Source organism: Podarcis gaigeae, assembly GCF_964106915.1.
Source record: "Podarcis gaigeae genome assembly, chromosome: 1".
Taxonomy (NCBI): domain Eukaryota; kingdom Metazoa; phylum Chordata; class Lepidosauria; order Squamata; family Lacertidae; genus Podarcis; species Podarcis gaigeae.
The window spans coordinates 69,360,547-69,386,810 of record NC_139678.1 but is presented as its reverse complement, the minus strand read 5'-3'; the positions used below and the strand labels follow the sequence as shown (position 1 = coordinate 69,386,810).

General features: G+C 40.2%; 1 protein-coding gene and 1 long non-coding RNA gene across 4 annotated transcripts; one reads left to right on the top strand and one right to left on the bottom strand.

Moving 5' to 3' along the window:
- The first annotated feature begins 207 nt into the window (after positions 1–207).
- On the top strand, positions 208–7,949 carry LOC310838647. 3 transcript variants are annotated; one of them, XR_014561097.1, is made up of 4 exons: positions 208–236; positions 3,478–3,671; positions 5,190–6,793; positions 7,169–7,949. It is a non-coding gene; the product is annotated as an uncharacterized lncRNA (long non-coding RNA). The 3 variants fall into 3 exon arrangements; XR_014561098.1 differs by lacking the exon at positions 208–236 and adding an exon at positions 1,593–1,840; XR_014561099.1 differs by lacking the exon at positions 208–236 and having other exon boundaries at positions 3,442–3,671.
- On the bottom strand, positions 7,503–24,015 carry TMEM41B (transmembrane protein 41B). The gene is made up of 7 exons (XM_083725928.1): positions 23,536–24,015; positions 18,495–18,612; positions 16,547–16,675; positions 13,739–13,832; positions 11,640–11,744; positions 10,183–10,321; positions 7,503–8,832 (listed from the first exon to the last, which is right to left on the bottom strand). The coding sequence occupies exons 1-7, from the start codon at positions 23,651–23,653 to the stop codon at positions 8,663–8,665; spliced, it is 873 nt and encodes a 290-aa protein (XP_083582054.1). The 5' UTR covers positions 23,654–24,015; the 3' UTR covers positions 7,503–8,662.
- Positions 24,016–26,264: the final 2,249 nt, after the last annotated feature.

Sequence of the window (26,264 nt, the reverse complement as noted above, 5' to 3'; positions counted from 1 at the left end):
CGCTGTTGGTTCTTTCCTTAGCACCGGATAGAGTTAGAGCCCAGTCTTTTCTCTCAACGGACATTTCCGCCTCTCTGCTTCTCCCTCCCCTTTTGAGTTGTTGCCCTCGTCGCCCCTTCTTCACTTTTAAACCCTGCTTCCTTTGTACCATATATCTGGAGGGAGAGGGAGCATCATCATTATTAACACCTCCTGGATTTGTGCTCATGTTGTTTGGCCGCATGGCAGAAATGGAGGTTATAGTTATTATCACATTTTTCTTTGATTGTTCCAAAGGTTTTGCTTTCTTATTACTGTCCTCCTCCTCCTTCTTGGCCCACAGCAGGGATTGTTCCCAAATTGTTTTTTCGCGGAGAGAGCACAGTGCGAAGACAGAAACATGATTGTTATCTAATTTGAAACATGATTCTTACCCTAATTTTAACATAGCTACATTTAGGTAGTGTTAGGAAACTGGCCCCAAAAGAGTTGTACACAGGGCCTTGGCAGACCATCAATCTGCCAATAGTAATAGGAGGAAGAGCAGGTCCAGGGGGCAGCTGTGGGCAGTAGATCAGCTAGGCTTGTTGCTTGGGGTCAAAGCATGCAGGTGGAGGGCAATACCACCTAGTGTGGCAGATAATGTGGACAACAACATTTCCCCCTCCCTGCCTCCAAAAAGCAGTTTTCTGCAAATAATTAAACAGAAGCATAAGAAGCTGTTTACCATTAACTGATTGAAAATTAATTTTGCTTTCCAACAGACCCTTTAAAAGCCGTTAAAATGTAGAACTCATTTGGAACTAATCAGGGTTGTGAGAATGGCAGGCACAAAGTTCTATGCACAGCCCTATGCTGAAGTCTGCATTCACATGAGCACTAGGCTTCCAGCTTACTCCACTCTAAAGTGCCCCTGCTGCTATATACTTCACGCTTTTTTCAACAGTAGCTGTGTGTTAAAACTGGCTGAATTGCTGCAGGAACATTCTGCACTTGTTCCAAGTATCCCATAGGGCCAGTATTAAAGTGACGGTACATGAGGCTCCTGGCAGCAGTCAACTGAAACAGATGCAAAGAGTTACCATGGTAATTACCGGAGGAGTAGAATCAAATGCAGCAAATAAGAAAAGGGGACCAGGGCTAATGTTGCTGGATGCTAACGCAGAGATTCAGACTTCTGCTCTGCAATTCAAACAGGCCTTTTTGTGAGCCCAAGAGATAGAGTTTTTCTTGCTCTAGCGGACAGGAGAGATGAGTAAATTAAGGTAGCAGTGAGGCAGAAGCCTTTATTGCTGCAAATCCTCTCAACAACTCACCCCAGCTCTTAAACTGAAAGTTTCAGAATTTTAAATTTGGCTACCTTAACTATTAAAGTGTTTCACATGTAACTTTCTTCAAAATGCTGTAAATACCAAGGGCTAAGTAGAAGCCTCAGTAGCTGGATAGCATCCAACTCCCAACAAGTAGAAAATCAGAACTTTATTAGTACAACACAATTAGCTACACTTTGGGATATTCATCCTGTGTTGTATGTGTATGTCAAAAATCTATTGTAGCAAATGCTCACAGTACTCCAATATAATAACACTGGCAGATTGTTTCAAGCCTTTGCTCTACATGACAATTGTTATTCAGGTTTTTCTCTATCGTTCTAATGTTTCTTATTTCAAATAGGAACAGATGCCATTTTACACCTAAATGCTACACACAAGAACAAGAAAATTCTCCTGGGTCATTTCTTTCCCAGCCAATTCTATTGCTTCATACTCTCTGCAGTCACTGCATTGATTTGCATTCTGAAGGTTACCTGAGACTTCTCACACATAAAAAAAGTACAAAATGTATTTGACTCAACATGCAGGTACACATGCAATAGTGTTACGAAAAGTTTTGTAATATTTGTATTGTGGAGAAAAGAGTGAAGAGGGGTGAGTTTTCAATCACCCTTCTGTTTAATACAGATTGAGATATTCCATACAAAAGCTCACATGCTATAAAATAAAACAAAACAAAATGTGGAATTAGGAGGAAACTCTTAGTTCCATTTATTTAGCCTGGATCCAAAGAACCACACATCTAGCTCCATACAGGCAGGGGAACTTTGAACATGGATTTATTTAACAGTAGCCCCTGAACCTGACAGAAGTTTCAAAAATATTCTGAGATATAACATGGGGGTCTGCTTTTCAAAGGGGTATAAAAGTAATATTTCAGTCTCAGTGCCCAACAGGGGTGTACCTAGGAGTGGCCTAAACTGAAGCGCAGGCCCAGGAGGGAGTGAAAAATTGCAAAGAAAGGTGGAAAAAATGGTGATTGCCAAGGGTGCAAGGATGGGGCTGGGGTAGTCAATACAGCCCTTTACTAAGGTGCAAGGAAAAGGGTGGGCACCAGTACAGTAATAATGGGGAGGGGGCAAGAAAATGAACCCCCCCAAATTTAAAAACCAGATACCCACAAAAAGTATCTCAGCACTTAGTGGCCTTGCCTAATTTAACACACACACACGTGTGTGTGTGTGTGTGTGTGTGTGTGTGTGTATTCTCAATCGCAGACCACCATTAAGGGTTAAATATGAATATTGTTCTACAACGTGGTGTTCGAGGCAGCTCTTATTTGATTGAATAGCACAGCATTTCCCATAAACATAGCAACTCCCTCCATCTCCTTTTTTTTATAGTTCCTTCAAGCTTTCGCCTTCTCCCGTTTCTACCCCTCCATTCTTTCATAGAATTGGTAGAGTTGGAAAGGACCCTATTGATTATTATCTTGATTCCCACCCTCCTGGCTCATATATATTTAAATCATTTGATTAGATCAATTGCCTCTATACTTTATCTATATTATGTGCTGTGGCTGGGGAGGCCCAGCCAGATGGGCGTGGTATAAATAATAAATTATTATTATATTATTATTATTTGCACCCATTTTTCCCTCTTTTTCTTCTTCCCTTTTTTTGTTCTATAATATGTTGCTTGTCAATTATTTATTGCATCCCCTCACTGCTGCCCTTTCAAAACAGCTAATATTTAAGCAATTTCAAAGTGAACCCAAATATTAATAGGTGGCAAAGGAGGAGAATTTAGGTTATTTTTGTATTAAAATTTTTACACCCCCCCAAAAAAAATCTTAGTCCTATTGTTGAAATTGTTATTCATGATGCTATCATTGTTACACTCTTCTGCATCAAGTTCCTTGGGCATGTTTAGTGAAGCTTCACTGGTTCCTCCTCACCATAAGAGGCATGAAGGTATCCATTATACCAGCAGAAAGTTGGGATCATGCAAGGTGCTCAGTGGTCCAGGTTATGTTTATCTCTATTCTTTTTGTTATTTTTTAAATTTCTCACTACTAAATTTTTTCTTCCCCCCCTTTCCTCTTAGTTTTGTCTAGTCCTTCTTATGTTTTCTCTTCATCTTTTAAATTAGTTTTGTTAACAGTATGAAAATGCACATTAAGACTGAGGCAGTAAAACTAAGAATTGTACATTTGGCTGAACAGGATGAATGTCTTCAAGTTTCCTATATAGATGTGAAGAGATGGCTGATTTAAAGGCTATTACGTTGAATGTGAGGTGACTAGGAAACCCAATAAAAAAGAAACACTTTATCACATATATACAGCCGATGAGACTGCACATTGTTTTCATTTCAAGAAAAGATTGCTTTATCTGTTCCAAGTAGAAACATATAAAGGCAAGTACAGTTTTCTTACCCTACTCACAGGGTAAGCAGTTTAAATGAAGTTTTTTCATGTCTAGTCTGTAGTCAGATTATATCTGTAGTGTTTAACTATTGATTTTCAGACCCAACAGAATATGTTGATTCTTACTCAGATTGCATGCTGTTTAAGGCTTTAAACGTACTTTAAGCCTGCTCTCCCCCGCCCCATGATTCTCCCTTAGCACTTTAACAAACATCTGACACTCTACATGCCTGTTGCCTGAAGTACAATTAGCATTTACAGTGTATTACATTAATTCTACAATTCTACAAGACAAATTCTGCCAGGAACAGGAAGTTGTTGACTTTATGGAATGCCCTCCCTTAGGAAGCCTGCCTAGGCTCAACACAATGTGCCATTTAGGTGTCAAGTAGACCTGGGTGTTTAGAGACACCTTTGATGGGGACTGAGGGATACTATTTGAGTTACACTTGAGCCCATACAAACCAGTTGTTGGAAACCGCAGAAGGGGAGTTGTGCTCAGCTCCTGCTTGTGTGCTTCTCACAGGCACCTGGCTGGCCACTGTGACAACAGGATTCAGGAATAGATGTCCCACTGGCCTGATTCATCAGGCTCTTCTTATGTATGTTTGGCTGTTTTATGGTGCTGTCACTATCTTGATTTGTTATACTTTGTTGAAAAACAACGCTGATTTTTTAAAAAGCATTTTCACAAGACTTCCAGTGAGCGTAGTACTCTGCATTTGAAGAATTAGGTCACATACATTTAACTAAGCAGATGGAACTTCATCTTTGGGAAAGCTGCTTTCTGCATGGATATAAATCTCTCAACCATACTCAACATATAATTTTCTGAATCAGAATTTAATCAGTTTGAAAGAAGGGCATGATGCATACCACGTGCTACTATGTTCATCCTGTTCTCTTGAGACAAATGGGAATAAAATTAAAGAAATAAAACAAATATTTGGGCAATTGTGAATGTTGCTCTGCACAGAAAACTGAACCCACATGTGGGAAGAATTGAGATCATAGAGAACTGTCTCCATTTATTAGGTTTCTATGAGGCATGTTATGTTCCCTAGTAAATACAAATAATGAAACAAAATCTTACCAAAGTAATATGTAATTTGGATGATAAGACAAGATATACAAATGTTGCTTTTCCTCTTGCACCAAGCAGTGACAGAAGCCAGGAAGTCATAGTTAAACCATAGCTTTCTGTTATGTGCAAATCAAGTGCTACAGGTAATAGTGTCCAAATAAGCCAGGATATAGAAGCCAGCTTTAAAACATGGCTTCATATTCTGCCATGGCTGGAAGCCATAAACTAGTTCCAGGTTGGACATAACAGCAATAGTTTTGTGGTTTGCTGGCTTGTTTGCAGCTGCATTCAGATTCCTGAAGCATGCGTGTATCTTAGCTTATTTAGCTGAGATTTTATTCTCCAAACACAGCCAATGTGTCTTATTAAATTCATCCCTTGTAACCCTTGCATCTCCCCTTCCTGCTTTTCTCTTCCCAAGTAGCAAATAAAAAACAATAACAAGGGAGCCAATCATAATGAAACAATGATCAGATAAAGCCTTACCAGAAGAAAGTGTCCGGGTGGCAGCAGAATACCATTAGGGAGAAGGTCAAACAGATATTTCAGGATTCCAAAGGCAAGATGATGCAACCAAGATCTTCCATTCTATTACCAACCATACCACAGAAGAGCTTCTTCAGAGGACCTCAGTGGACAAATATTGTATGGAATTTTTTGTTTATGTTCCACTGTGAAGAGCCATGTATGTTGACAATACAGCAATGATAAATGTGCAAAATAAAAAGTTACTGTGTTTATGGAGCAAATTTCATAACCAAAACTGTTCTATTTTCAGTTTATTACATAGAATTAAAACCTTACAGCTCTGTAAAACCTAGGCTGTTACATAGTGCAAAACGATGTCTGAAAACTTAATTCAACCAGTTCATTGTACTGTATCTTGAACAGCAAAGGCAGAATGAAGATTACCTCTTATGTTGTCTCAAATCAACAAGAATACTACACAGTTTGGACCCGGCAGAGCAGGAGTATCAACTACACAAATCACCTGCCACAGTTTTACTAAGGTCAAAATGGTTCAGCATTATAATGTGGCATTTGTTGTGACAGGTGTACTTTTAGACATTTCTGAACCAACCTCTGAAAAAATCTAACCAGTAATAACAATATACCTAGTAAGATAGCATTTGGTTATGCCACTATACCATTTATTATGAGGTCAGATCAACACTTTTTAAAAAATAGGCAAAAAGCAACAAAAACTGCATATGCAGAACACAAATGACGAAGTATATTAATGTATCTTCTGTGTTGTTGCATTTACACATAATACTGTAATAAAATGATTCAATCCATATTATATTACAAAAGAACAAGGCTGCAGTAGGTATTGGTACCTGCCAATATTCACATATACTCTTACATTTCAAAAGCTCCTCTGAAAAGTGGTGCTTTTCAGGATGAGAGAAAAGCTATTTTACAAGATTGCAGAAAAATATTAGAATGATTTTATTCCTAATAACCCAATGCACTTGAGCACTAAGCACCATGCAACTTCAAAAACAGACTTATGGGCAATTTCAACCATGTAAAGTAATCTCCACTTTTACCAGCTGAGTTTTAGAGTGTGCCCTTGTCTTGCTTTAAACTCAAAAAGGGCACATTACAGCAAAGGTTACCCATTCCATTGCTTTCAATGGCGCTTGCAACTAGCTTTTAATGGATTGTACCATTTTAGTGAATAACTATTTCTGCATTTCAAACAGCATAATTTTGCCTCTTGTACATCAGATTGCTTGCCAAACATCTATGGACCTCAGAGTCTTTCGCTACTGGAGCCATCATCCACCCACACCGCCAATGTCTACTCATGTCTGTTCACCACCGCTTTTGAGCAATCACAGAAGAGACCTGTAACATTCTTCAGTCAATGCTTATCTGCTGAAGAGCTGCATAGCTCAAGGGAACTGCAAAGGGTCTTTGATTACAGACTGAAGAACACTGTGTACCTTAGATGAGTAGTGAACCAGGTAGGAGAATGCCATTTTGAGAGGGAAGGAGTGCCAACATATGGGAATGGAACAGGTAAGGTAAAAGGTAAAGGTACCCCTGCCCGTACGGGCCAGTCTTGACAGACTCTGGGGTTGTGCGCCCATCTCACTCAAGAGGCCAGGGGCCAGCGCTGTCCGGAGACACTTCCGGGTCACGTGGCCAGCGTGACATCGCTGCTCTGGCGAGCCAGAGCCGCACACGGAAACGCCGTTTACCTTCCCGCTGGTAAGCGGTCCCTATTTATCTACTTGCACCCGGAGGTGCTTTCGAACTGCTAGGTTGGCAGGCGCTGGGACCGAGCAGCGGGAACGCACCCCGCCGCAGGGATTCGAACCGCCGACCTTTCGATCGGCAAGTCCTAGGCGCTGAGGCTTTAACCCACAGCGCCACCTGCGTCCCATGGAACAGGTACTATACGGTAGTTCTTCAGATTAGCGGGCATGTAGTACTTAACTGTCTACAGACTAAATTTGGCATACTAGCATTGATTCAAAGGAGGACAGCAGAAGCTGGCAAGCACTGTAGTCTGCTTTGTTTGTAAGAACTGTAAAATGGCTAAAATTGTTTCGTAACAAAAATAACCGCACAGAGTAATCAGGCCTAGAGATGGACACACTTGAGTGGCATTCTGAACTAGAACAATATAATGAAGCCCAGAAACAGAAACAAAATACCCCTAGCAACAATAATTATTCAAGGAAAGGTATCATTACCTTGGGGAGTAAAAACCATAACAGAGCTCTTAAAATTTCAAAAATAAATTTAATCATCAGTTAGCCTTCCATCAAAACAGGGACACATCTTCCTAGCACGTCTATTTACAAGATGTACAATTTGTACATGATAACCTTAACCCAACGAAAGTATGCATGTAGGCATGGAGCTTCCTCATAGTGAGGCACTTACAAAATGTTTCAGCTGCAGGGGCATGAAAACCAATGAGGGATTCCGTGCCTGAAGGACCACTGTTTGGGCACTTGGAGCACCAATGGATCTTTACACCAGAGGTTATGCTATATGGCCATGCTGCATAAATAAAAACCTAGCAAACATTATATACTTAATTAATTATAATGACAGATTGTTTCTGCTTACTAACTGAAATTGATAATTCCTCAAAGTGTTTCCCACATTTTTGCATGCACTTATAAATGCATGCAAATAATTATTTTTGACAGCTGATTAATTAGTTTAATAAAATATTAGCAATTTTGGAAACAGCTGCCATCCATATGAAATACTGGCAAAATATATATATAAAAGTTAGCATTTTTCATGTGCCATGATAGATAAAAGTCTGATCAATCCCAACCCCAGCAAAAACATTCATATGACAGGAAAGTCACTCAATGTTTTTCAGTGTCTCCAGTTGGCATGAAGCAAAATGAAACCCAGGAATTTCTGAAACACTGGTCAAAATATCTCTTCCTGCTCTCCCACAAGGAGCTCATTAATAAAGATTCCATACAATCCATTACCCACTGGGCTGTAGAAACAACTGTGCAGTCTATTACTTTTTCAGAATTATGAATGATGGTGCAAAGATGAGGGGGGAAACAGGAATGAATTTATCACGTTAAGCCTACACAAACAAAATCAGATAAGGCATACATACACATATACATATACATATGTATACATATGTATATGTATATTACATATATTACTGATTAGTTAGAATGAACAATGCTTTTAAAAAAGTATATGGTTCATCTTAATTTCTTCTGACAGCAGTTATTTTGTCTTTGTGCCCCATAAATAAAACTCAGCAAGAAGTCCAGAAACATTTTTATCTCTTATATTTCTCTCCTTTCAAATTGTGAAAGATGCGATAGAAAAGTGACCATAGAAATAGTGCTGATCCTGAGATGAAATATGGGACATGAAGATCCAGGCTAATTCTCATTCAAACTTTTGTTTAAGTTTCTTCTGAAAAATAGCTGGCAGAATGGAGAGAATAGCTAGAATCATGAGAATGAAAACAGAGTTCCAGGAGACTGCTTCACCTGCTGTTGTAAGCTGGTAGAGTGTTGTTCCAGCTTTAATTGCTACAAAAGATGGTGGTGCAACACCTGGAAATAAAAGACAAAAAAATGGATCAGGGGAGAAAAATTAAACACAAAACAGTTGTGTGTTGTTTTAATGTCACCCAATCTTATAAATGATTCAGAAGTCATGAAGGAAGAACCTGTTCTCCCCCAACTTTGCAATTCTATGATTCTATTTTTAAAGCATTTTTATTTAGGTTACCACACTAAAGTATTATCTATATTCCAGCTTGTAACTAACATGTACAAGATAGTTTATACAATAAAATATTGCTTATAAACCCCCCAATAACTAAAGCAATCAAGAATGAAAAACGGAGATTCCAAAACAACCAGCCTAAATAAAAATGTATTTGCTGCCTGCTTAAAAGCAGATAGGTAGCCGTGTTGGTCTGCCATAGTCAAAACAAAAAAAAATTCCTTCCAGTAGCACCTTAAAGACCAACTAAGTCAGTTCTTGGTATGAGCTTTCGTGTGCATGCAGGTATCTGAAGAAGTGTGCATGCACACGAAAGCTCATACCAAGAACTGACTTAGTTGGTCTTTAAGATGCTACTGGAAGGATTTTTTTTTGTTTTGCTTAAAAGCAGGCATTAATAAGCATGGGGTCAAGACAGAACCTTGTGGCATCCTGCAGGCCAAAAGCTACAGGCCAAATCAGTAGTCACCAAGGTCCACCTTCTGAAAGCTACAACCCAGGATTTCACTTCTGTCTGCTTCTGTGTCACTGGCACTTTGCCTTCTCTACTTCTGTGACTCAGCTTGACTAGCCCAACCAAGCCTTGCAGATTTAATAAGCCAGAGAAGCCAAGGATCCAAAGCACCTATCATGGGTCTTGGTTCTCCAGATAACTTTTTCACAACTTCAGGTTGTGCAAGTTGAAAGGTATTCAATACAAAGTGAACAGTCAGGAGTCCTGTGTGATCACTGGCACTGATTCAGAAATAACCATAGCATCCATACTGTAGTGGATGCTAGCAACTTTATCTGAAAAGCTTCTTGCAAAGCAGTCACCATCCCCCTGCTGGCCAGAGTGCAACAGGCCTTTTTACTATTCTGAACAGATCAAATGAGCAGACAAAACAATGGTGGTGATGTAGGATTTCTTCACCACAATCATGCCACAGAGTAGGCTCTAAAATGGAATGTATCCTATGATAGATATGTAGAATTTCAGCTCATTTTTATTTAGCTGTGAAATTTACAGCCTGCATTCCTTAACAACTAAAAATAAATAAAGCACTAAAATAAGAATATGCAAAAACAGTTATTCAAACTTTATACAACTGCCCAAGAGATGGGGCTGTGTACTAGTGAAGCATGCAGGATGAAGTCACATTTAGCAAATCTTTAATATTAATCTGAATTCTTACCTAGAAAAGTACCAATAAAAAATACTTTCAATGGTACATTTATTACGGGAGATGTTATATTGATAAACCAATTAGGAAGGAAAGGAGTTATTCTCAAAAATATTATGTAGTTAATGAGGTGTTCTCTGTGTCGTTCAACCTGTTGGGATATAAAAATTCCGAATTAAAAGAATCCTATTTTAGCAATATAGCAGCAATCTTAATTGCATAATCATTCCCTCTATTTCCAAAGTTTACTTGCGAGTGCTGGTTTTCACATAGCTAAAATGGAGCCATTCACACACAGGAGGGAGAAAGCAGCAAGTTTGGTTGAACCCCCAAGGTTCACAGAATTACAACAACAAAACCTTTGGGGAGGAACTAAGGATGTTGGCAGACCCCCAAAAAAGCCAAATGAGGACGGAGTGGCCAAGGAATGCTGACTGTTGGATGAAAAACCTCTCCCCAAACTGGGTAAGAGAGAGAACAAAATAGAGCATCATGGAGGAGCATGGCTGACTGACTGGAACAGGGAACAGGAATACCCTATACTGCAATGCTTTGTTGTAGGTCCAACTTTACCCCTCTAATAGTGAACTCAGGTGGCTGAGGGTTAAACTGGGCTATCCCAAAATAAGGAAGCAATTTCTACATAGGGGATTCTCTAGGTAGGGGTGTGAAAGTATGTACAGAAAAATAAAACAATAAAATTTATTATTATTACTACTATCACTGCTGTTACTTCTATGAAGAAGAAGAAGAAGAAGAAGAAGAAGAAGAAGAAGAAGAAGAAGAAGAAAACAGCCCAGAAAGCACCTGAGAGTTTCCAGGCTTGAGGGCACAGACATAACAGCCCACTAGCAACTCATTTCATTGTCAACAAAGAGAACCTGTGGTTGACATATTGCCAAATTCCCATATTTGCTGTTACTTTGGGGGAAGTAGGGGTGGAAAGAGATATGCTGCAACTGGTTTCAAGTTGGCTTGCTTGAAATTAACATTAACCAGTGTTTGTCAAATCAGACGACACAAGCTATGGTTTAGCACGAACGGTATGCAAGCCCAAAATTTACTTCTAGACTCACTCCTGACACACTGAACTAAGGTTTAGCATGAAATCCAGGTTGTGACCAGGTGTGGGGGGAAATGGATACAGTGGTACCTTGATTCTTGAACTTGACCCGTTCCCGGAGTCCGTTCAACTCCCAAAACCATTTGAAAACCAAGGCGCAGCTTTTAATTGGCTGCAGCAGCTGCAGGAACTTCTTGCACTCAAGCAGAAGCCACGTCGGAAGTTCAGCTTCCGAAAAATGTTCACAACCCAGAACACTTACTTCTGGGCTTGCGGTGTTTGGGAGCCAATTTGTTCAGGAGCCAAGCGGTTCAAGTACCAAGGTACCACTGTATTTGTGTAATTCCTATCCTCTTATACTTAAATGTAAGCATTTAGGACAGATGTTCCACCAGAGTGACTTTACCTGTTGTGACCATTTCACGGCTTTCTCTGTTAAATATCTATAAACAACAGGTCTTCCAACTAAATAGGACAGCATATAACAGAAAGAGGCCCCAAGTCCAGAGCACTGCAAATGAATGGAAAATGAGACTCTCATATATTCATCCTTCACATGATTAACATGCAATGGGGTTTCAAATAATCAATGTAGTTAAGCATTTATCTATACATTCAATATTACTCTCTCTTAGTTAGAACTGTATCACCTCAGACCACCTATAGGGGACTGCTTTGTTAGTACTCCCCTTTATGTTAAAAAGAAAATCTTTCATGCAGAAAACTAGTACATCTGGGAGAAAACTAGTCTAGAACCTCTCTTACCATGTATGAGTTGTCTGTATGATTCTGCTGAACACACTTCAACTCCAGTACAAGAAGCTTCAAAATAGTAGTAACTACAGAAAACTCTTTTTAAACTGATTTGAATTGGACTTTTATTATACAAGGGTGTTCGTGTGTCTGCATCTGGGGCCATCTGTTGTTACAAGTGACTAGCTGTCCACAACATGGTACACTGAGGCCACCATTTCCAAATTACCTTCACATAGCGTTTTGCAAATGACCCTAACCATAACGCCCTTCCTTTTTCCGAAGAAGTTGTTTCAAGTCTTGGAAAGGGATGTACATCACACCCTAATTAATGCATTTAAATTGGTTTCCAGTTGCTTTTATACCACCAGAGAAAAAGTGGGTGGAATTGAACATTGCACTATTACAAACATTCTGTCTGCACAAGCATATTAACTTGCCAGACTGAACAATCCTCCTCCCGCCCACTGTTCTGGGGACTATACTGACCCCCCCCCCATCCAATTTCAAGGAATTTGGGAGAACAGGGGAATTAAGGCGTAAGCCCTGTTGCAGAAGCAGGTTGTGTTATGTGAATCCCACCCAATGTTTCTGTTTTACTCAGAGTAAACCCATTGAAATTAATGGACCTAATTTAGTCACTTTCAGTAATTTCATCAGGTCTACTCCAGGCTAAACTTAGTTGAACACTATCTAGTAAAATTATTATTTTGCTATCACTTATTCAACTTTGTCCATTAGAAAGTACTCCTTTCTGAGAGCTGATTCATCACTACCACCCCTTATGTCAAAAGCAAATTTCACCTGCCCCAGGAGGGCAAGATTTAGTATACTGTCCTCACTAGTAAATGCTACATTTCTATTAACTATTCTATTTCTTTGTTAGCGTTAAAATTCAGTGGAGGAAAAGCCAGTCCTACTTTACACAAAACAATTATTGCTATTGGGCACTAATTTAACAGAGCCAGCTGAATATATTTAAAATATTCTTATCCTATCTTCTAATCAGTGCACCCAACTGCTCAGAGTAGACACAATGAAATTAATGTACGTGTTTAAGTTGGGTCCATTCATTTCAGTGGGTCTCCTCTGAATATGACTAACATTGGATACAACCTGAGGACACCTTTTTAAATCCAATAAAAAAGATAAATACACAAGTGATAGTGTACAGAAGCAGAACAATTCTTCTCTCCTTAGAGATGTGGGCTTCACTGGGGAGGGAAGTTTGGGTCTTCTCTCCCTACCAATGACCCCAATGCACCTCAATTAGGCTTAAGGGTAAAGTTCCCGTTGGCACCCACTGCAGCATAACGGAAAGGTTAAATTAAACTTCTCCTTATGCTGCAGTCTCACAGCACACCAGGGAAGAGACACTTGCAATTAAATGGGGAAAATCTATTTAGAGTAAGTAATGTGTATTTTGGCCCTGAGGCAAACCTCTGCCAGCAGGTTTTTAGGTTGCTTTCAACATTCTTTCTGTGTCTGTTTCTATGTTGTTTTTCAGTTATACTACTATTTTGTTTGTTACTGTCTTATTGTAAACAGCTCTGAACCTCCTAAGAAAGTAACAGGTAAACATTTAATAGCTAAACATTTAATTAATAAGAACTCCCCTGTTCATTACTTCAATTGTTACATATTAAAAGGTTAGGCCTGTACTATTCACATCATCTGCTGCTGCACTAAATAGCAAGTACCTTAAACAAATATTTTGAAGAAAAGCATTCTGTATTTGTAATTAATACTTACCAAACAAACAAGAAATAGAGCTAGGGGGAAAGGGTAGAGAAATCCTGAAAGTATACTCAGAAATATTGATCCAGGAATAGCAAAGGTTTGCAAACTGGATGGTAGGTTTAGTTAAGGACATTACTTCACTGTTTTGAACATGCAGAGTAAACTAATGCATATTTACTCAGATGTTAGGTCTGACTGTTTTTAATAAAACTTTCCCCAAGGTACATAGAATTGCAACCTTAGAAATTTAAAACCAATACAATTTTAAATAATTTATATATCAAAAGTATTGCCAATGAAAACAGTTTAAAAGATGGTTTAATATTTGAAATATGCATATACAGGTGAAACTCAAAAAATTAGAATAGTGTGGAAAAGTTCATTTATTTCAGTAATTCAACTTAAAAGGTGAAACTAATATCTGAGATAGACTCATGACATGCAAAGCGAGATATGTCAAGCCTTTATTTGTTATAATTGTGATGATTATGGTGTACAGCTGATGAAAACCCCAAATTAACAATCTCAGAAAATTATAATATTATGAAAAGGTGCAGTAGCTATTCAATCCATAACACCTGCAATGGGTTCCTGAGCCTTTAAATGGTCTCTCAGTCTGGTTTAGTAGGAAACACAATCATGGGGAAAGCTGCTGGCCTGACAGTTATGCAGAAAGCCATCATTGAGACCCTCCATAAGGATGGAAAGCCTCAAAAGCCAATTGCAGAAGAAGTTGGATGTTCCCAAAGTGATGTATCAAAGCACATTAATGGAAAGGAAGGGGAAAGTGTGGAAGAAATAGGTGCACAAGCATCAAGGATGACTGCAGCCTGGAGAGGATTGTCAGGAAAAGAGCATTCAAACGTGTTGGGGACTTTCACAATCGTCGTTTTGTCAACACAAACATTTCAGCTTGCCAGATGGAAAAATCTCCCCTCTCCCCTGTGTGTGTTTCTGCAGGATCCTCTGACATGCTCTCCCTTCCCCACAGTCAATTGGGGGGGGGGGGAGAGAGGGGAAAGCCCCAATGTATTAGCAGGACTTGTGCTGGTACCTGGCTCTCAGTCATAAATCTGATTACAGATAGGTAGCCGTGTTGGTCTGCCGTAGTCAAAACAAAAAAAATTCCTTCCAGTAGCACCTTAAAGACCAACTAAGTCAGTTCTTGGTATGAGCTTTCGTGTGTGTATCTGAAGAAGTGTGCATACACACGAAAGCTCATACCAAGAACTGACTTAGTTGGTCTTTAAGGTGCTACTGGAAGGAATTTTTTTTGTCATAAATCTGAAACATTCATTCTGCAATGTATAGAACAGACTATTATTATTATTCACTGAATTTATACACTGCCTTATACCTGGAGGTGTCATGGTGGTTCACAGACTATGCTGTTCTACTAATTTAGATACCAATAAAGGTTCACATTGGGTGTTTTTTTAAAAAAAATCTGTGGTATTTCTAAGCTTTATTGGGTCCCAGGGCAGGAATATAATAAATGAATCTCAGCTTTACCTCTGCATAGGCTACTTACCGTAAGTTCTGTGAACCAAACTCTTACAAAACATAATTTTGTACTATGAAGTGCTATTCAATGGTACCATTAAATAGCCTTGTTTACAGCTGCTAAAAGTTGTTCACATAGCACTAATGGAGCATGCCTCAAACAACTTTTAAATAGCTAAGTGAATCAAAGACTCATTTCTATCCAAGTGTTGTTAACAACCTAGCAATAGCAAATTAGCATATTTTATCCCCACAGGGTGAATAACCACCAATAAAAATAAAGCTGCTTGTTTTAACAGGTTGCCTATGCGTTAAGAATTTTTTTAACAACTTCACAGCACAAAAATATTCCTTTATGCAAATAAGTCAAGTCTTCCTAAATGCTCTTAACCCCTTTGACTTCTTATGCAGTTTTCACATCTTAAAAATACAGGATTAAACCAAGTTAGGTTGCTTCTTAAAATCAGTTTCAGAAGTTCCTTCAATTATTGATTATTACACTTAATGTTCTGCCTTTGGGAAGTTACTGGACTCACTCGTCCAGCAAGCATGGCTAATGGTTAGGAACATCACAAGTTGTCGTCTAACATCTGGAAGACCACAGGTTCCCCTTTCATTGAATAAATCAAGCCAGGGTAATGCAGGATAATCCTTGCTCAGATTCCAAAGGCAGTGGCTTTCATTATGCTCTAGGATTAAATGATTTAACTCACAGGAGTGTTATTAAGGATGAAATCAACTTATTTCATAAATCATTTTATAGTTTCAAAACAAAATCATTTGCAAAGGAAACCTATGTTCACTTAGATGTAGCTTCCATTGCCTACAATGAAGCATATTCTTTCGTAAGTAATGTATATTTAGGAATGCAGCCTTGGCTTCTTGAATTTAATCCCCCAACAATACAACGTACTCTGTTTTTCTTTTTTTCTACCTTTCTGGTCCAATCTTACATGTGAAAATTCTGAAATAAACATGTTCAATGCTGAAGTGGGGAAAGGGCCTTCTTATACAAACCAATGAAAACCACACACTGTTAACTACCAGCAGTTCCATATTGAAAGATGCCAAGTACGGTCACACAAATTCTTAATGGCTCTTAAAGTTGTTCCCCACATTCCATTCCACGTTGTTCAAAAGCCCACCCCCCCCCCCGATCCCTTCAGGAGGTACAGGGGATGGGTACCTTTTCTTCTATGAACCCAAACCATGTAATCAAGAGTGTCCATCACCACCACACAGAAAAAAGAGCCTGGAAACTACTTCATGTCATATTCCAGAAAACCATAGCTATGTGTATTTTTCAAATAAGGATACAAAACGTAAGTAGCAAAATAGGCCACTAGGACTTGTACATAGAAGTTGTCCTTGTATTTAGAGAGAACTTTTCCTAAGGCTTTGGCATCATCCATGTCTCTGGGAACCTTTATACATTCTCTCTCCTCTCTGTAGGGGAAAAAGAAATCAGATGAAGTTACCAGCATAAACAGCAGATGCTTGCCCCAAACAGCAGGGATACTAATGGCACTGTGACATATGTATCATGCACTCTTAAGATTTCATGTAAAATACTAATTACACTGTTTGACTTATTGGATTTTGTAATACATACAGCCAGCTTTAACTACTACTTGATGTTATTCTGTAACCTGTTGAGGTATCAAAGGTACTACATCAAAACATCAGTTGTTCAGAAATTACTAGACAGTTTGATATTATCAAAACCTTTGCCTCCGCTCCAGCAATTATTAATCAAAGTCAATGTTCAAAGCAAGGCCACACATCGTATTCAACATAATATCCAGGCACAACTTAATAACTTTTAATCCAAGCAGATGGAACACATGTTCATTGCTTTAGGAGAGAAGAGTAATTGTTTGTGGTGTTTAGACTTTTTATCCACTTTGCTTTCAAACTGGACAAAACATTCCTTCAGAGATAGAGAAGGGCTTCAAGACATAACACATATACAGAGAATACCCCAAATCTCTGCATCTTTGGAAGCAAGTAACTCCTTTCAAATACCTGTAGATATTATTTTTTGGAAAACGCTTGGGTGATTCTTAGCAGAACATACAAAGAAGCTCTATGGCCACATCTACACTACAAATGTAAGCCACTTCCACACAGTGTTTGGAATTCCCCAAGTGCCAGGTGTGTTTTGCTACTGGAGCTGGTTCAGCTGTGACTAAGTGGAGATTTCTGGGTGACAGGTTGGTGATTGCTATCTGCACTGAGTCTGCTGACTTGTGCACAGCAAAAGACATACATCTTGTGCTTCTGTATTGCCCTGTGAATCATGGAGCCATTGCTAGTCATCTTAGTCCTCCATCATCACAAACCACAATTTAAAAACCTCTGGCTTAGTCCATAGTTAATACCATTTTCATTTCCACTGTGTGTGTTTCTCCTTCTTGCATACTGGGACAAGTGAATTGTTGTAAGAGCAAGCTACAGTCAATCAATGTAGTTGATATCATAGAATCATAGGATTATAGCATTGAAAGAGACCCCAAAGACAATCTGGCAAACCCCTAGCAAACAGATATTCCATTGCGGCAACCATAACCTAAGTTTAAGGTGCCATTTGGCACTTAGCTTATATATCTGAGTTTTTAACACTGCTTCCACGTCAATTAAACAGTAACAACTATCACAAATCCTTGAAACAGCAGTGCTCAGCACAATCAGAAATCTACAATTCCAGAGTTTCTTTGGTTTTTTGGAGAGGGGAGCTCCAATAGTTAAAAACTACTTTGAACCCAGTATCGTAACAGCTTTTCGTAGTGTGAATGTGTAGTGAAATGAGCATTTGTCCAAGTTTTGTCTGATGACATAATTTTGAAATGGACAGCTCAGCTCTGCCAGACATTAACAGGTGGTTAGTTTAACCTCTAATCCCAGGATATACAACTATCCACCTGGGAAATTTGCACACTGTGACATATTAAAACTAAGATTGGGGTTAACCAGCAATATGAAGTGTTTTGATATAGTAGTACAACAAGCTTCCATAATGTATTGTCTGAACAAAAAATATTTGTCAGTAATCTTTAAATGGTTACGTCAAATTTCTGACAGGAATGAGCCAGGTAACGTACCTTGCAGCTTACTGGTAAATTCTGATATCAAAACTAGACATTTATACACATGGTTCCTTTCTGAAAACTTAATGAACTGTGTCCTTCACTTCTGAGTTCTATAGGTTTGTAAGGTTCTTTAGGTACATTTGCTGGAAACAAAGCAAATTCTTGGTCATACTTACTCACTCAGCTGTGGAAAGTTTTTATATACCAGAAACATAACAGATGCAGCTATTAAGAAGATGGACAATAATATGAGAAGGGACATTCGTGCAGATCCACCTTCTTTATGGGCCTTTCCTGAAATGGAACAAAAATATAATTAATTCATGAGTTCTTACAAATCATATTTGAGGGGTTGAATTGAGGAAGGGCGCTTAGACTTCACCCCTTCATGGATCACTGCCTTGCCGTGGCGAAGGGGCTTGAATAACTCAGAGAAGCTATGAGCTATGCCATGCAGGGCCACCCAAGATGGACAGGTCATGGTGGAGAGTTTTGACCAAACGTGATCCACCTGGAGCAGGAACTGGCAAGCCGCTCCAGTATCCCAGCCAAGAAAACTCCATGGACAAAGACAACAGGCATATAAAAGTTATGACGCTGGAAGATGAACCCCTCAGGTCAGAAGGCATCCAACATGCTACTGAGGAAGAGCGGAGGACAAGTACAAGTAGATTCAGAGTGGATGAAGCGGCTGAGCCAAAGCCGAAAGGTCGCTCAGTTGCGGATATGCCTGGAAGCGAAAGGAAAGTCCAATACTGTAAAGAAAAATATCGCATAGGAACCTGGAATGTAAGAACCATGAACCTTGGTGAGTTGGATGTAGTAAAAAATGAGATGGCAATAATAAATATTGACATCCTGGGCATCAGTGAACTAAAATGGACAGAAATGGGCAAATTCAGTTCGGATGACCATCATATCTACTACTGTGGGCAAGAATCCTGTAAAAGAAATGGAGTTTGACAAGGTAACTAGAGCTCACTCAAGTCTACTTCCCTAGCTTACTTTAGTGATGATAATCAAGCAATAAGTCCATCTCTTCTTAAATTTGCTTCTATTGATGGATAAAGGAAACATGCCCATGACCAACTTGCCTGAAACAACTATTTCACTCAGGCAGGCAACTGTGTGAGACTGCTACTACATAGTAAACTGGCTAGATCACCCACCCTGCTTATCTGTCAAGAATAATAATAATCCCAGAGTGTTTATTACAATTGGTGGTGCCATGATTATGCAATGTGTACTGAATATTCCCTCTTGTGATGTTACATGATTATGAGCTGGCAGGAGGAGTACAGAGATGATGAAACTGCCATATAAGTATGAAAATCATATGACGTGGCATAACAAGTGTTCTGAATTTAGCAATTTGCCTTGAAGTTACTACACTTGTGTATCATGCTTTCGTAAAGCCTCATATGTCTAACAGAAGGCAAACCATCTGCACAGCTACACCTGAAGTTTCATTACTCCTCTTAAAATCAGTGCCTCCCAGGAAGAATCTGTATAAAATCATTACTGTCAGCAGAAAGAAAGATAATTGTTTAGTAGCAGTTGAACTTCATATTTCTTACAGCAGCAAATGTACACTCTGGGTGTCACACTGCTATTCCAGCAAGCCAACATCACAAATCATGGCATTGTATCTGTGCTGTAGGCAGCTATGCCTACAGTTAATTGTATGAATGTGCATTCATGTTAAGTCTGAAATAAGCACACAACCCACAAAGACATATGAAATTTTAAAATGCCAAACTCAACAAGGGTTTTGAGAAGATAAGTTGATAACCATTTTTACCTGATTTTCCCCCCCTGCCATTACATTTTTTTTAAGCTCTTGAAATTATGCTCATTTTAAAAGTTCAATTTCCACATTACATGCCAATTTCTAACAACTGCTATTGCATTGGAGGCTAAACAAAGCTTACAAGTTTCCAATGCATTACACTTTTAAATTTTACTTTGATTAGAGTGCTTTTTGCACAGGGAGTATTTCATGATTCAATCTGGAACAAATTCTATTGCAAATAAATTCAAAAAAATCATTAGGACCACTCAAGTGACATTATATGCGCAGAACTGAGAGTTAACATTTAACTGCACTCAATCATCTCAAGTACAGTAGATATCTGTAATTACAACTTCAATTTGGCAAAGGCACTTCAATTACTATTCCAACATAAAAAACGGTTCAATATAAAAGTGATACTGAACATTATTTTGATGCACTGTTGTGATAAGCCCAGTGAACCAAAAGAATTATGTTAAAACTAGAATGTACTATATACCTTCATTTTAAAGTCCTTGTGACAAAGCCAACTTTTTAAATGTCTTTGACACAAGTCATTTCACTTACAGGAGTTTGCCACAGCCAGTTAAGAGTCAGAGTAAGAACACGTAATCATAAAGTAGCATTTACTGTACTTCCTCTATTCCTTACCCACTTATATCTAAACCGGATAACATAGCAAATTTATAGAATAGGCTTTAAAATTCGAAGTGCAGCAACTCTGAATAACTATGTCAAGTTCTGAAATAACAATTATTTCCAAAGCATCTAATTAATGTGGCTACAACAATGTTGCCATGCCAGCTTAGACCAATTACATGTTTGAATACTCTGCTCTTTCAGGCTGTAAATGTCAAAACGTCCTTACTTGTACCAAGCTACTAGGGCTCCCAATTTTAAAAGGCAAAAGACAGGACTGGTTACCCAGGATAAAATTTGAAGTGCTACAAGACCATCATCTTAGGGAACCTAAGTACATGTGGGTCTGGTCAGTCTGTGGATGGTAATCCTCTCAAAACCACACATGTGCTGCCTTGGGTTCCAAGACACAAGAAAGGCAGGCTATACAGTACATGCAAAAAAGTACTAAAATGGGCTGTATCCAACCTATGAATTTAATGTATCATTTCTGCTTTCCCGAGAGAATGATATCCCATGTGCTGTTCTGGGGGATCCTTCAATCCTCTGGAACAGATCTGGGGAGGGTGCAGACAGAGGAGATGGGATAAGCCCTGTTGCACTGACTTCCACTAGCAAACCAAGTTAGTTGAATACAGCCGTATGGTTTCCTTCACCCCCTCAAATAAATGTAGTTACCCCAGTTTTGTATTTAACCACTCACCTGGTTTCCACTGCCAACTAGGAACTCAACACAGATGGATGGGTGAGTGGACTAGCAAAGAGAACCAGAGTACTTGTTTCTCTTTTGCCAGCCTGTACAGCACCCATTCTGGCTAAAAGAAAGGGGCTTCACTTCCTCTGCAGCCACCACAGAAATACAGTGGACTGGTGAAGAAGAAACAGACAACCCAAGTTTTTCCACTGTCAGGTTGTTGTGTTTCTAGCGTACAATAAGTAGGGCCTCTCTTAATAAAAAAAGCAGGCAAGTAAGAAACTTGGGAGGCTAGGAATAGGCTCCGTCCTTTCTGAGCAGCCCTGCATGAACAGTATCTTAAGTCTTAAAACTAATGCCATCATTAGCAGTGTTCCCATCTAAAATGTAACCTGACAGAAAAGCATGAGAAAGATGTTGGGAGACCTGTCTATCTGAAGACATGAAAATTATGGCAAATATGGCAAAGAGAACATTTCACACACAAAAACATGCTTGACTAATACGCTGGGAGAAAAATGTTTTTGGAGAGAAGCATTTTCTCACTTGTGAGCAGTTTGCTCTGCCTTACGCAGTTCAACTTTGCTCTGTATCAGTAAAATGAATTTTCACTCAGAACCAGACACACTAGGTCATCACAAGGTTATTCTAATAAAACAACTTCTCTTTCCAAGCAAACCACTCCCACAAAACACAACACATAATCCTACTTCATTTTCAACTATCAGCTATCTATTCCAGGTGGGAAATGTGGAAGGTGGCAAATCTCCCAGAAGACAGTCTTTCATACAGCCTAGAGGAAGCAACTTAATCCCACCAAGAACAATTGGACATCCTTCCAAATAAGTCTACAGAGATTGCAAGTGGATAGTGAAAGACACCTCAGATTTGGGATACACATTCAACATATGTTCCCAAGGAATCTTTGCTGAAGAGGCTAGACATACCCCATCACTGATAACTGTCTGGCAGGCATCACATATGACATTGCAAACATCCCTTTCTAATTCAATCACAACTACTGTGCCAATTTTATTCACCTGAAGGTTTGGAAAGACTTGCAAGAAGTTATTCACTATTGTCTCTAAGACCTTAAGAATCAATGGGACCTGCCATAACCTCACAGCTGGAACTATACACTGTGAATATTACACTTTGAATACAACAGCTGAAAGTTAATGCATTTTTGTACTCCTGAACTACATTCCTTACTCCGCACCACTTTCCTAGGCCCCTAACAACTGGTTTCCTTCATGCATAATGCTCATCACGTATTTATCATATTAAAAGCACTTCTTGTTATAGGAAATCTGTTCTCAGAACAACAATGGCTATGATTCAAACTCTGAAGCCACCACAATGCATGAAGCTAAACTGGTATTGATCTGGTCAGTGTCCAGAGGGATGACTGCCTGGGAACCTTGGGTTCCACGGTGAAATAAACGTAAATAAATACATAAAGCAGGCTAACAGCAACTTGTCCAATAGGAATGAACACAACTTTACTGCTGAATGCCACAGGCCACCCACAATATCCCAATTGCCCAACATCACCTTCAGAGATTTGTGACTAATGAGTCTTGAACCTGAATTATCTGCTTTGAGGTCCAACGTGGAAGAACAGCCCCACATCACGCCATATGGGCCTCCACACCCATGAGAGCACAGCAAACTTCCCAAGTAGGGCTCCTGACAGGCCTCGGGCCCCCCAGAACTTGTTTTCAAAAGGTCTCGACTTAAAAGTGCGTCCCTTTGAGCATCTGCAGAGTGCCCAAGAAAACCGAGAACCGGCCAGCCACGGATTATGTGGGAAGACTGTTCAGTTCGGGATCTAGGCGAATTTGAACCCCGGCACTTCTTGTTTTGTGGCATTAAACGCTGCTTCGGAGCATGTGCATTTTCCCTCTGAGCCACCCTCCTCCTTCCCCTTCCTCCTCCTCTCCCTTCCCGCGTCTCCTATCCTCCATTCTCCAGTGACCCCAGAACACCTCTAGGCAGACCGCCGGCTTGGTTCCAGCGTCCCCCCCAATCCATCCATCCATCCACCCATGAATCTCTCACGCGTTCGCCTCCTGCCGCTTCTGCTTCCCACCTGCAAGCAGCTCCTGATGCCTTTCCAAGGCAGCCTCCGCCTCCTTCGCTGCCGCCGCCGCCTCTTCCTTCTCCGACGTCCTCCCGGACCCTCGCTGGCTCGTGCCCGGCTGCGCCATGGTAGCCCCTTCGGCGACGCCACCAGCCCCTTCGCCGGCCGGCAACACACAGGCCCGGCTCAGCCTCCGCCGGCGCCAAGAACCGCGAGAGGAGGCGGGATCGGCCGCAGCCCTCCCCTCAGCGCCGACGCCACCCGCTCGCCGGCTCCGTAGGCCGCAGGCGCGGACTCTGTGATTCCGCCCCGCCCGCCGAGGCTCCCCCGCCGCCCCTCTGCCAACACCTTTGCTCTTGGTTTCCTGGAAGGGCTGCCCACGTTTTCTAGTAAATACCGTGGAAGTCGGTTCTTTCTCCAAAAGACGCCGATTCAGAAGGAACGCAGTGGTTCCACCATGGGCGTAGGCAGGATTTTTGTTGGGGGGGGGGGGCAGAACCTCAGTTTGCTATGTATTTATGGATTTGGGGGCGGGGAGAAGGGCAGCAGCGCCCATGGGTTCCACCCAGGGTCGGATTTAGGTTTGATGAGGCCCTAAGCTACTGAAGGTAATGGGGCCCTTTATATGTCCAGCTGTCCTTTGTCAAATTGTTGCTGTTTTTGTGTTGAATATATGCTATAGGTCCATATACAACACAAAACACTGTTGCTGTATGTAGGTTTTATTTTATTTGTTTTTTCCCCCCTTATATTATGGAAATGTACATCCAGGTGTTTTTTTTCTTTAGTTTTTTTTGTGGCCCCCAAGAGAGTGGGACCCTAAGCTGTAGCTTGTTTAGTTTACACGTAAATCCAGCACTGGTTCCACCGAGTATAAGCGCTGCGGGACATTTCACTAAGTGGCTGCTAGTTATGATGGCTGTCTGCTCATGAGCTTCTCACATGCATCTGGTTGGCTGCTGCAGAAAACAGGATGCTGCGCTATAGGCCTTTGGTCTGATCCGGCAGGGCTCTTCTTATGAAACCCAGGGTTTTATCTTTTCTTGGCTGGGAGTAAGTCCAATCTCACACTGTGGCACTTCCTTCCAAGTAAGGGCGGTAGCTCAGGAGTAGAGCATGTGCTTTGCATGTACACAATCTCAGGTTCATCTCTAGATCAGGCTGAGAAAGATCGCTGCATGAAATCCTGGAAAGCCACTGCCAAGTCAGGGTCGAAAATACTGCTAGGTGGACTAAAAGGTCAGGCTCAGTACAAGGCAGCTTCCCGTGTTCTCATGCAATATGCATAGAGTGATAGTGGTGTACAATTGGCTCCAGGACAAAAGAGGAGCAGGCTTTTTATCGGCACACTTTTCTGAAAATAAGCCACAGAGTTCAATGGGCTGCAGGCTGCAACTTGATTGAAATGTATGGGATTTCTTCACAAGCAGGAATGCAAAATGTTGTATTATGAGCTTGGACGGTAGTACTTAAATAAAACATGCTAGTAAAACTTATTTGTTGAACTTTGTAGATTTGTGCTTCTTTGTGTGCCTCTTTTCCCCAATATTTCCTCAAAGGGATATCACTTCCTCCCAATATATACAGAACAGTGAATGGCGTACAACCTACCTTCCCCTTGTCAAAAAGACTGTCCAGTAAAACTAGCTACTTTAAATAGCCAGTTTAAAACCAGCCAAGCAGAAACCCTAATTATATACCACCATGACATTTACTTCAAATTCGTTTTGATACAAAACTGAAGGAAGTTCCTGTACTGAGAAAACCACAACAGGGTGTACACGACTTGGTTAATGATGTGGCATTAGGGCCATAGGTGTTTTTGTAAAAAAAAAAAAAATCTCAACAACTTTGGGTTTTCTTTTAAAAAGCTTAGCAATTTTGGGGGTTTGCTTTAAAAAAGCTCAACTTTTGAAGTGTCCTGGTTTTTATTTTTTAAAATATGGCAACCTTATGCAGCATATCTGTGTGTGGGTTGTGAAACACAACACTGAAGGCCAAGTGCATTCAAATATTTAAAAAGCAGCATTAGCTGCTAAGTTCTAAACATTACAGAATGTCTATAATGTTAATATTGTTTCATGCTACTCCAAGCGGTGTGAGATTCTAAGGGTTCCAGGCACTTACCCTGGATTCGGTTTCTTTGGAATGAGGGACAGTGGAGACTGGTGTCTTTATGATAATATAGTTTATTTACATAAATACAACATGAGCCTACGATGGAGGGGTTCACAGCATTAGCACCCCAAAAGGGTCTTGTTTCTCCCATAGCCACAACCTTGGATTTGAACAGAAATCAAACATCTTGTTTTGTCTCTCTGGCTTCCCAGCTTGCCTCAGGCCTTTTGTCTTTCTAACTAACCAGGGAGGGAGGCCCACGGACCATTGACTGGCCTGGCTTTTCCAGCAGTTGAATCTCTGGATCCAGTAAACAGAAGCAGGGCTCAGGCATATACTGTAGCCTACCCCTCCCCAACTCATAACAAGATGTAGCAGGCAGTCAAATTGGACACTTCAGCAAAATGCTGGCCAATCCACTAAACTGAACTCAAGGTGGCATACTTGGGGTTCCTTGAAAGTATTTCATCCAAGCATTGACCAGACCTAGAGCTGAATAACCTCAGTAAGACCGAATCAAACACCACTAAGCCATAACTGCCACAATCATAATATGTTCCCGCTGAAGCCATGTAATCTGGCAGCATCATCTAGGGGCATTCAGAATTAAAGGTCCTGTG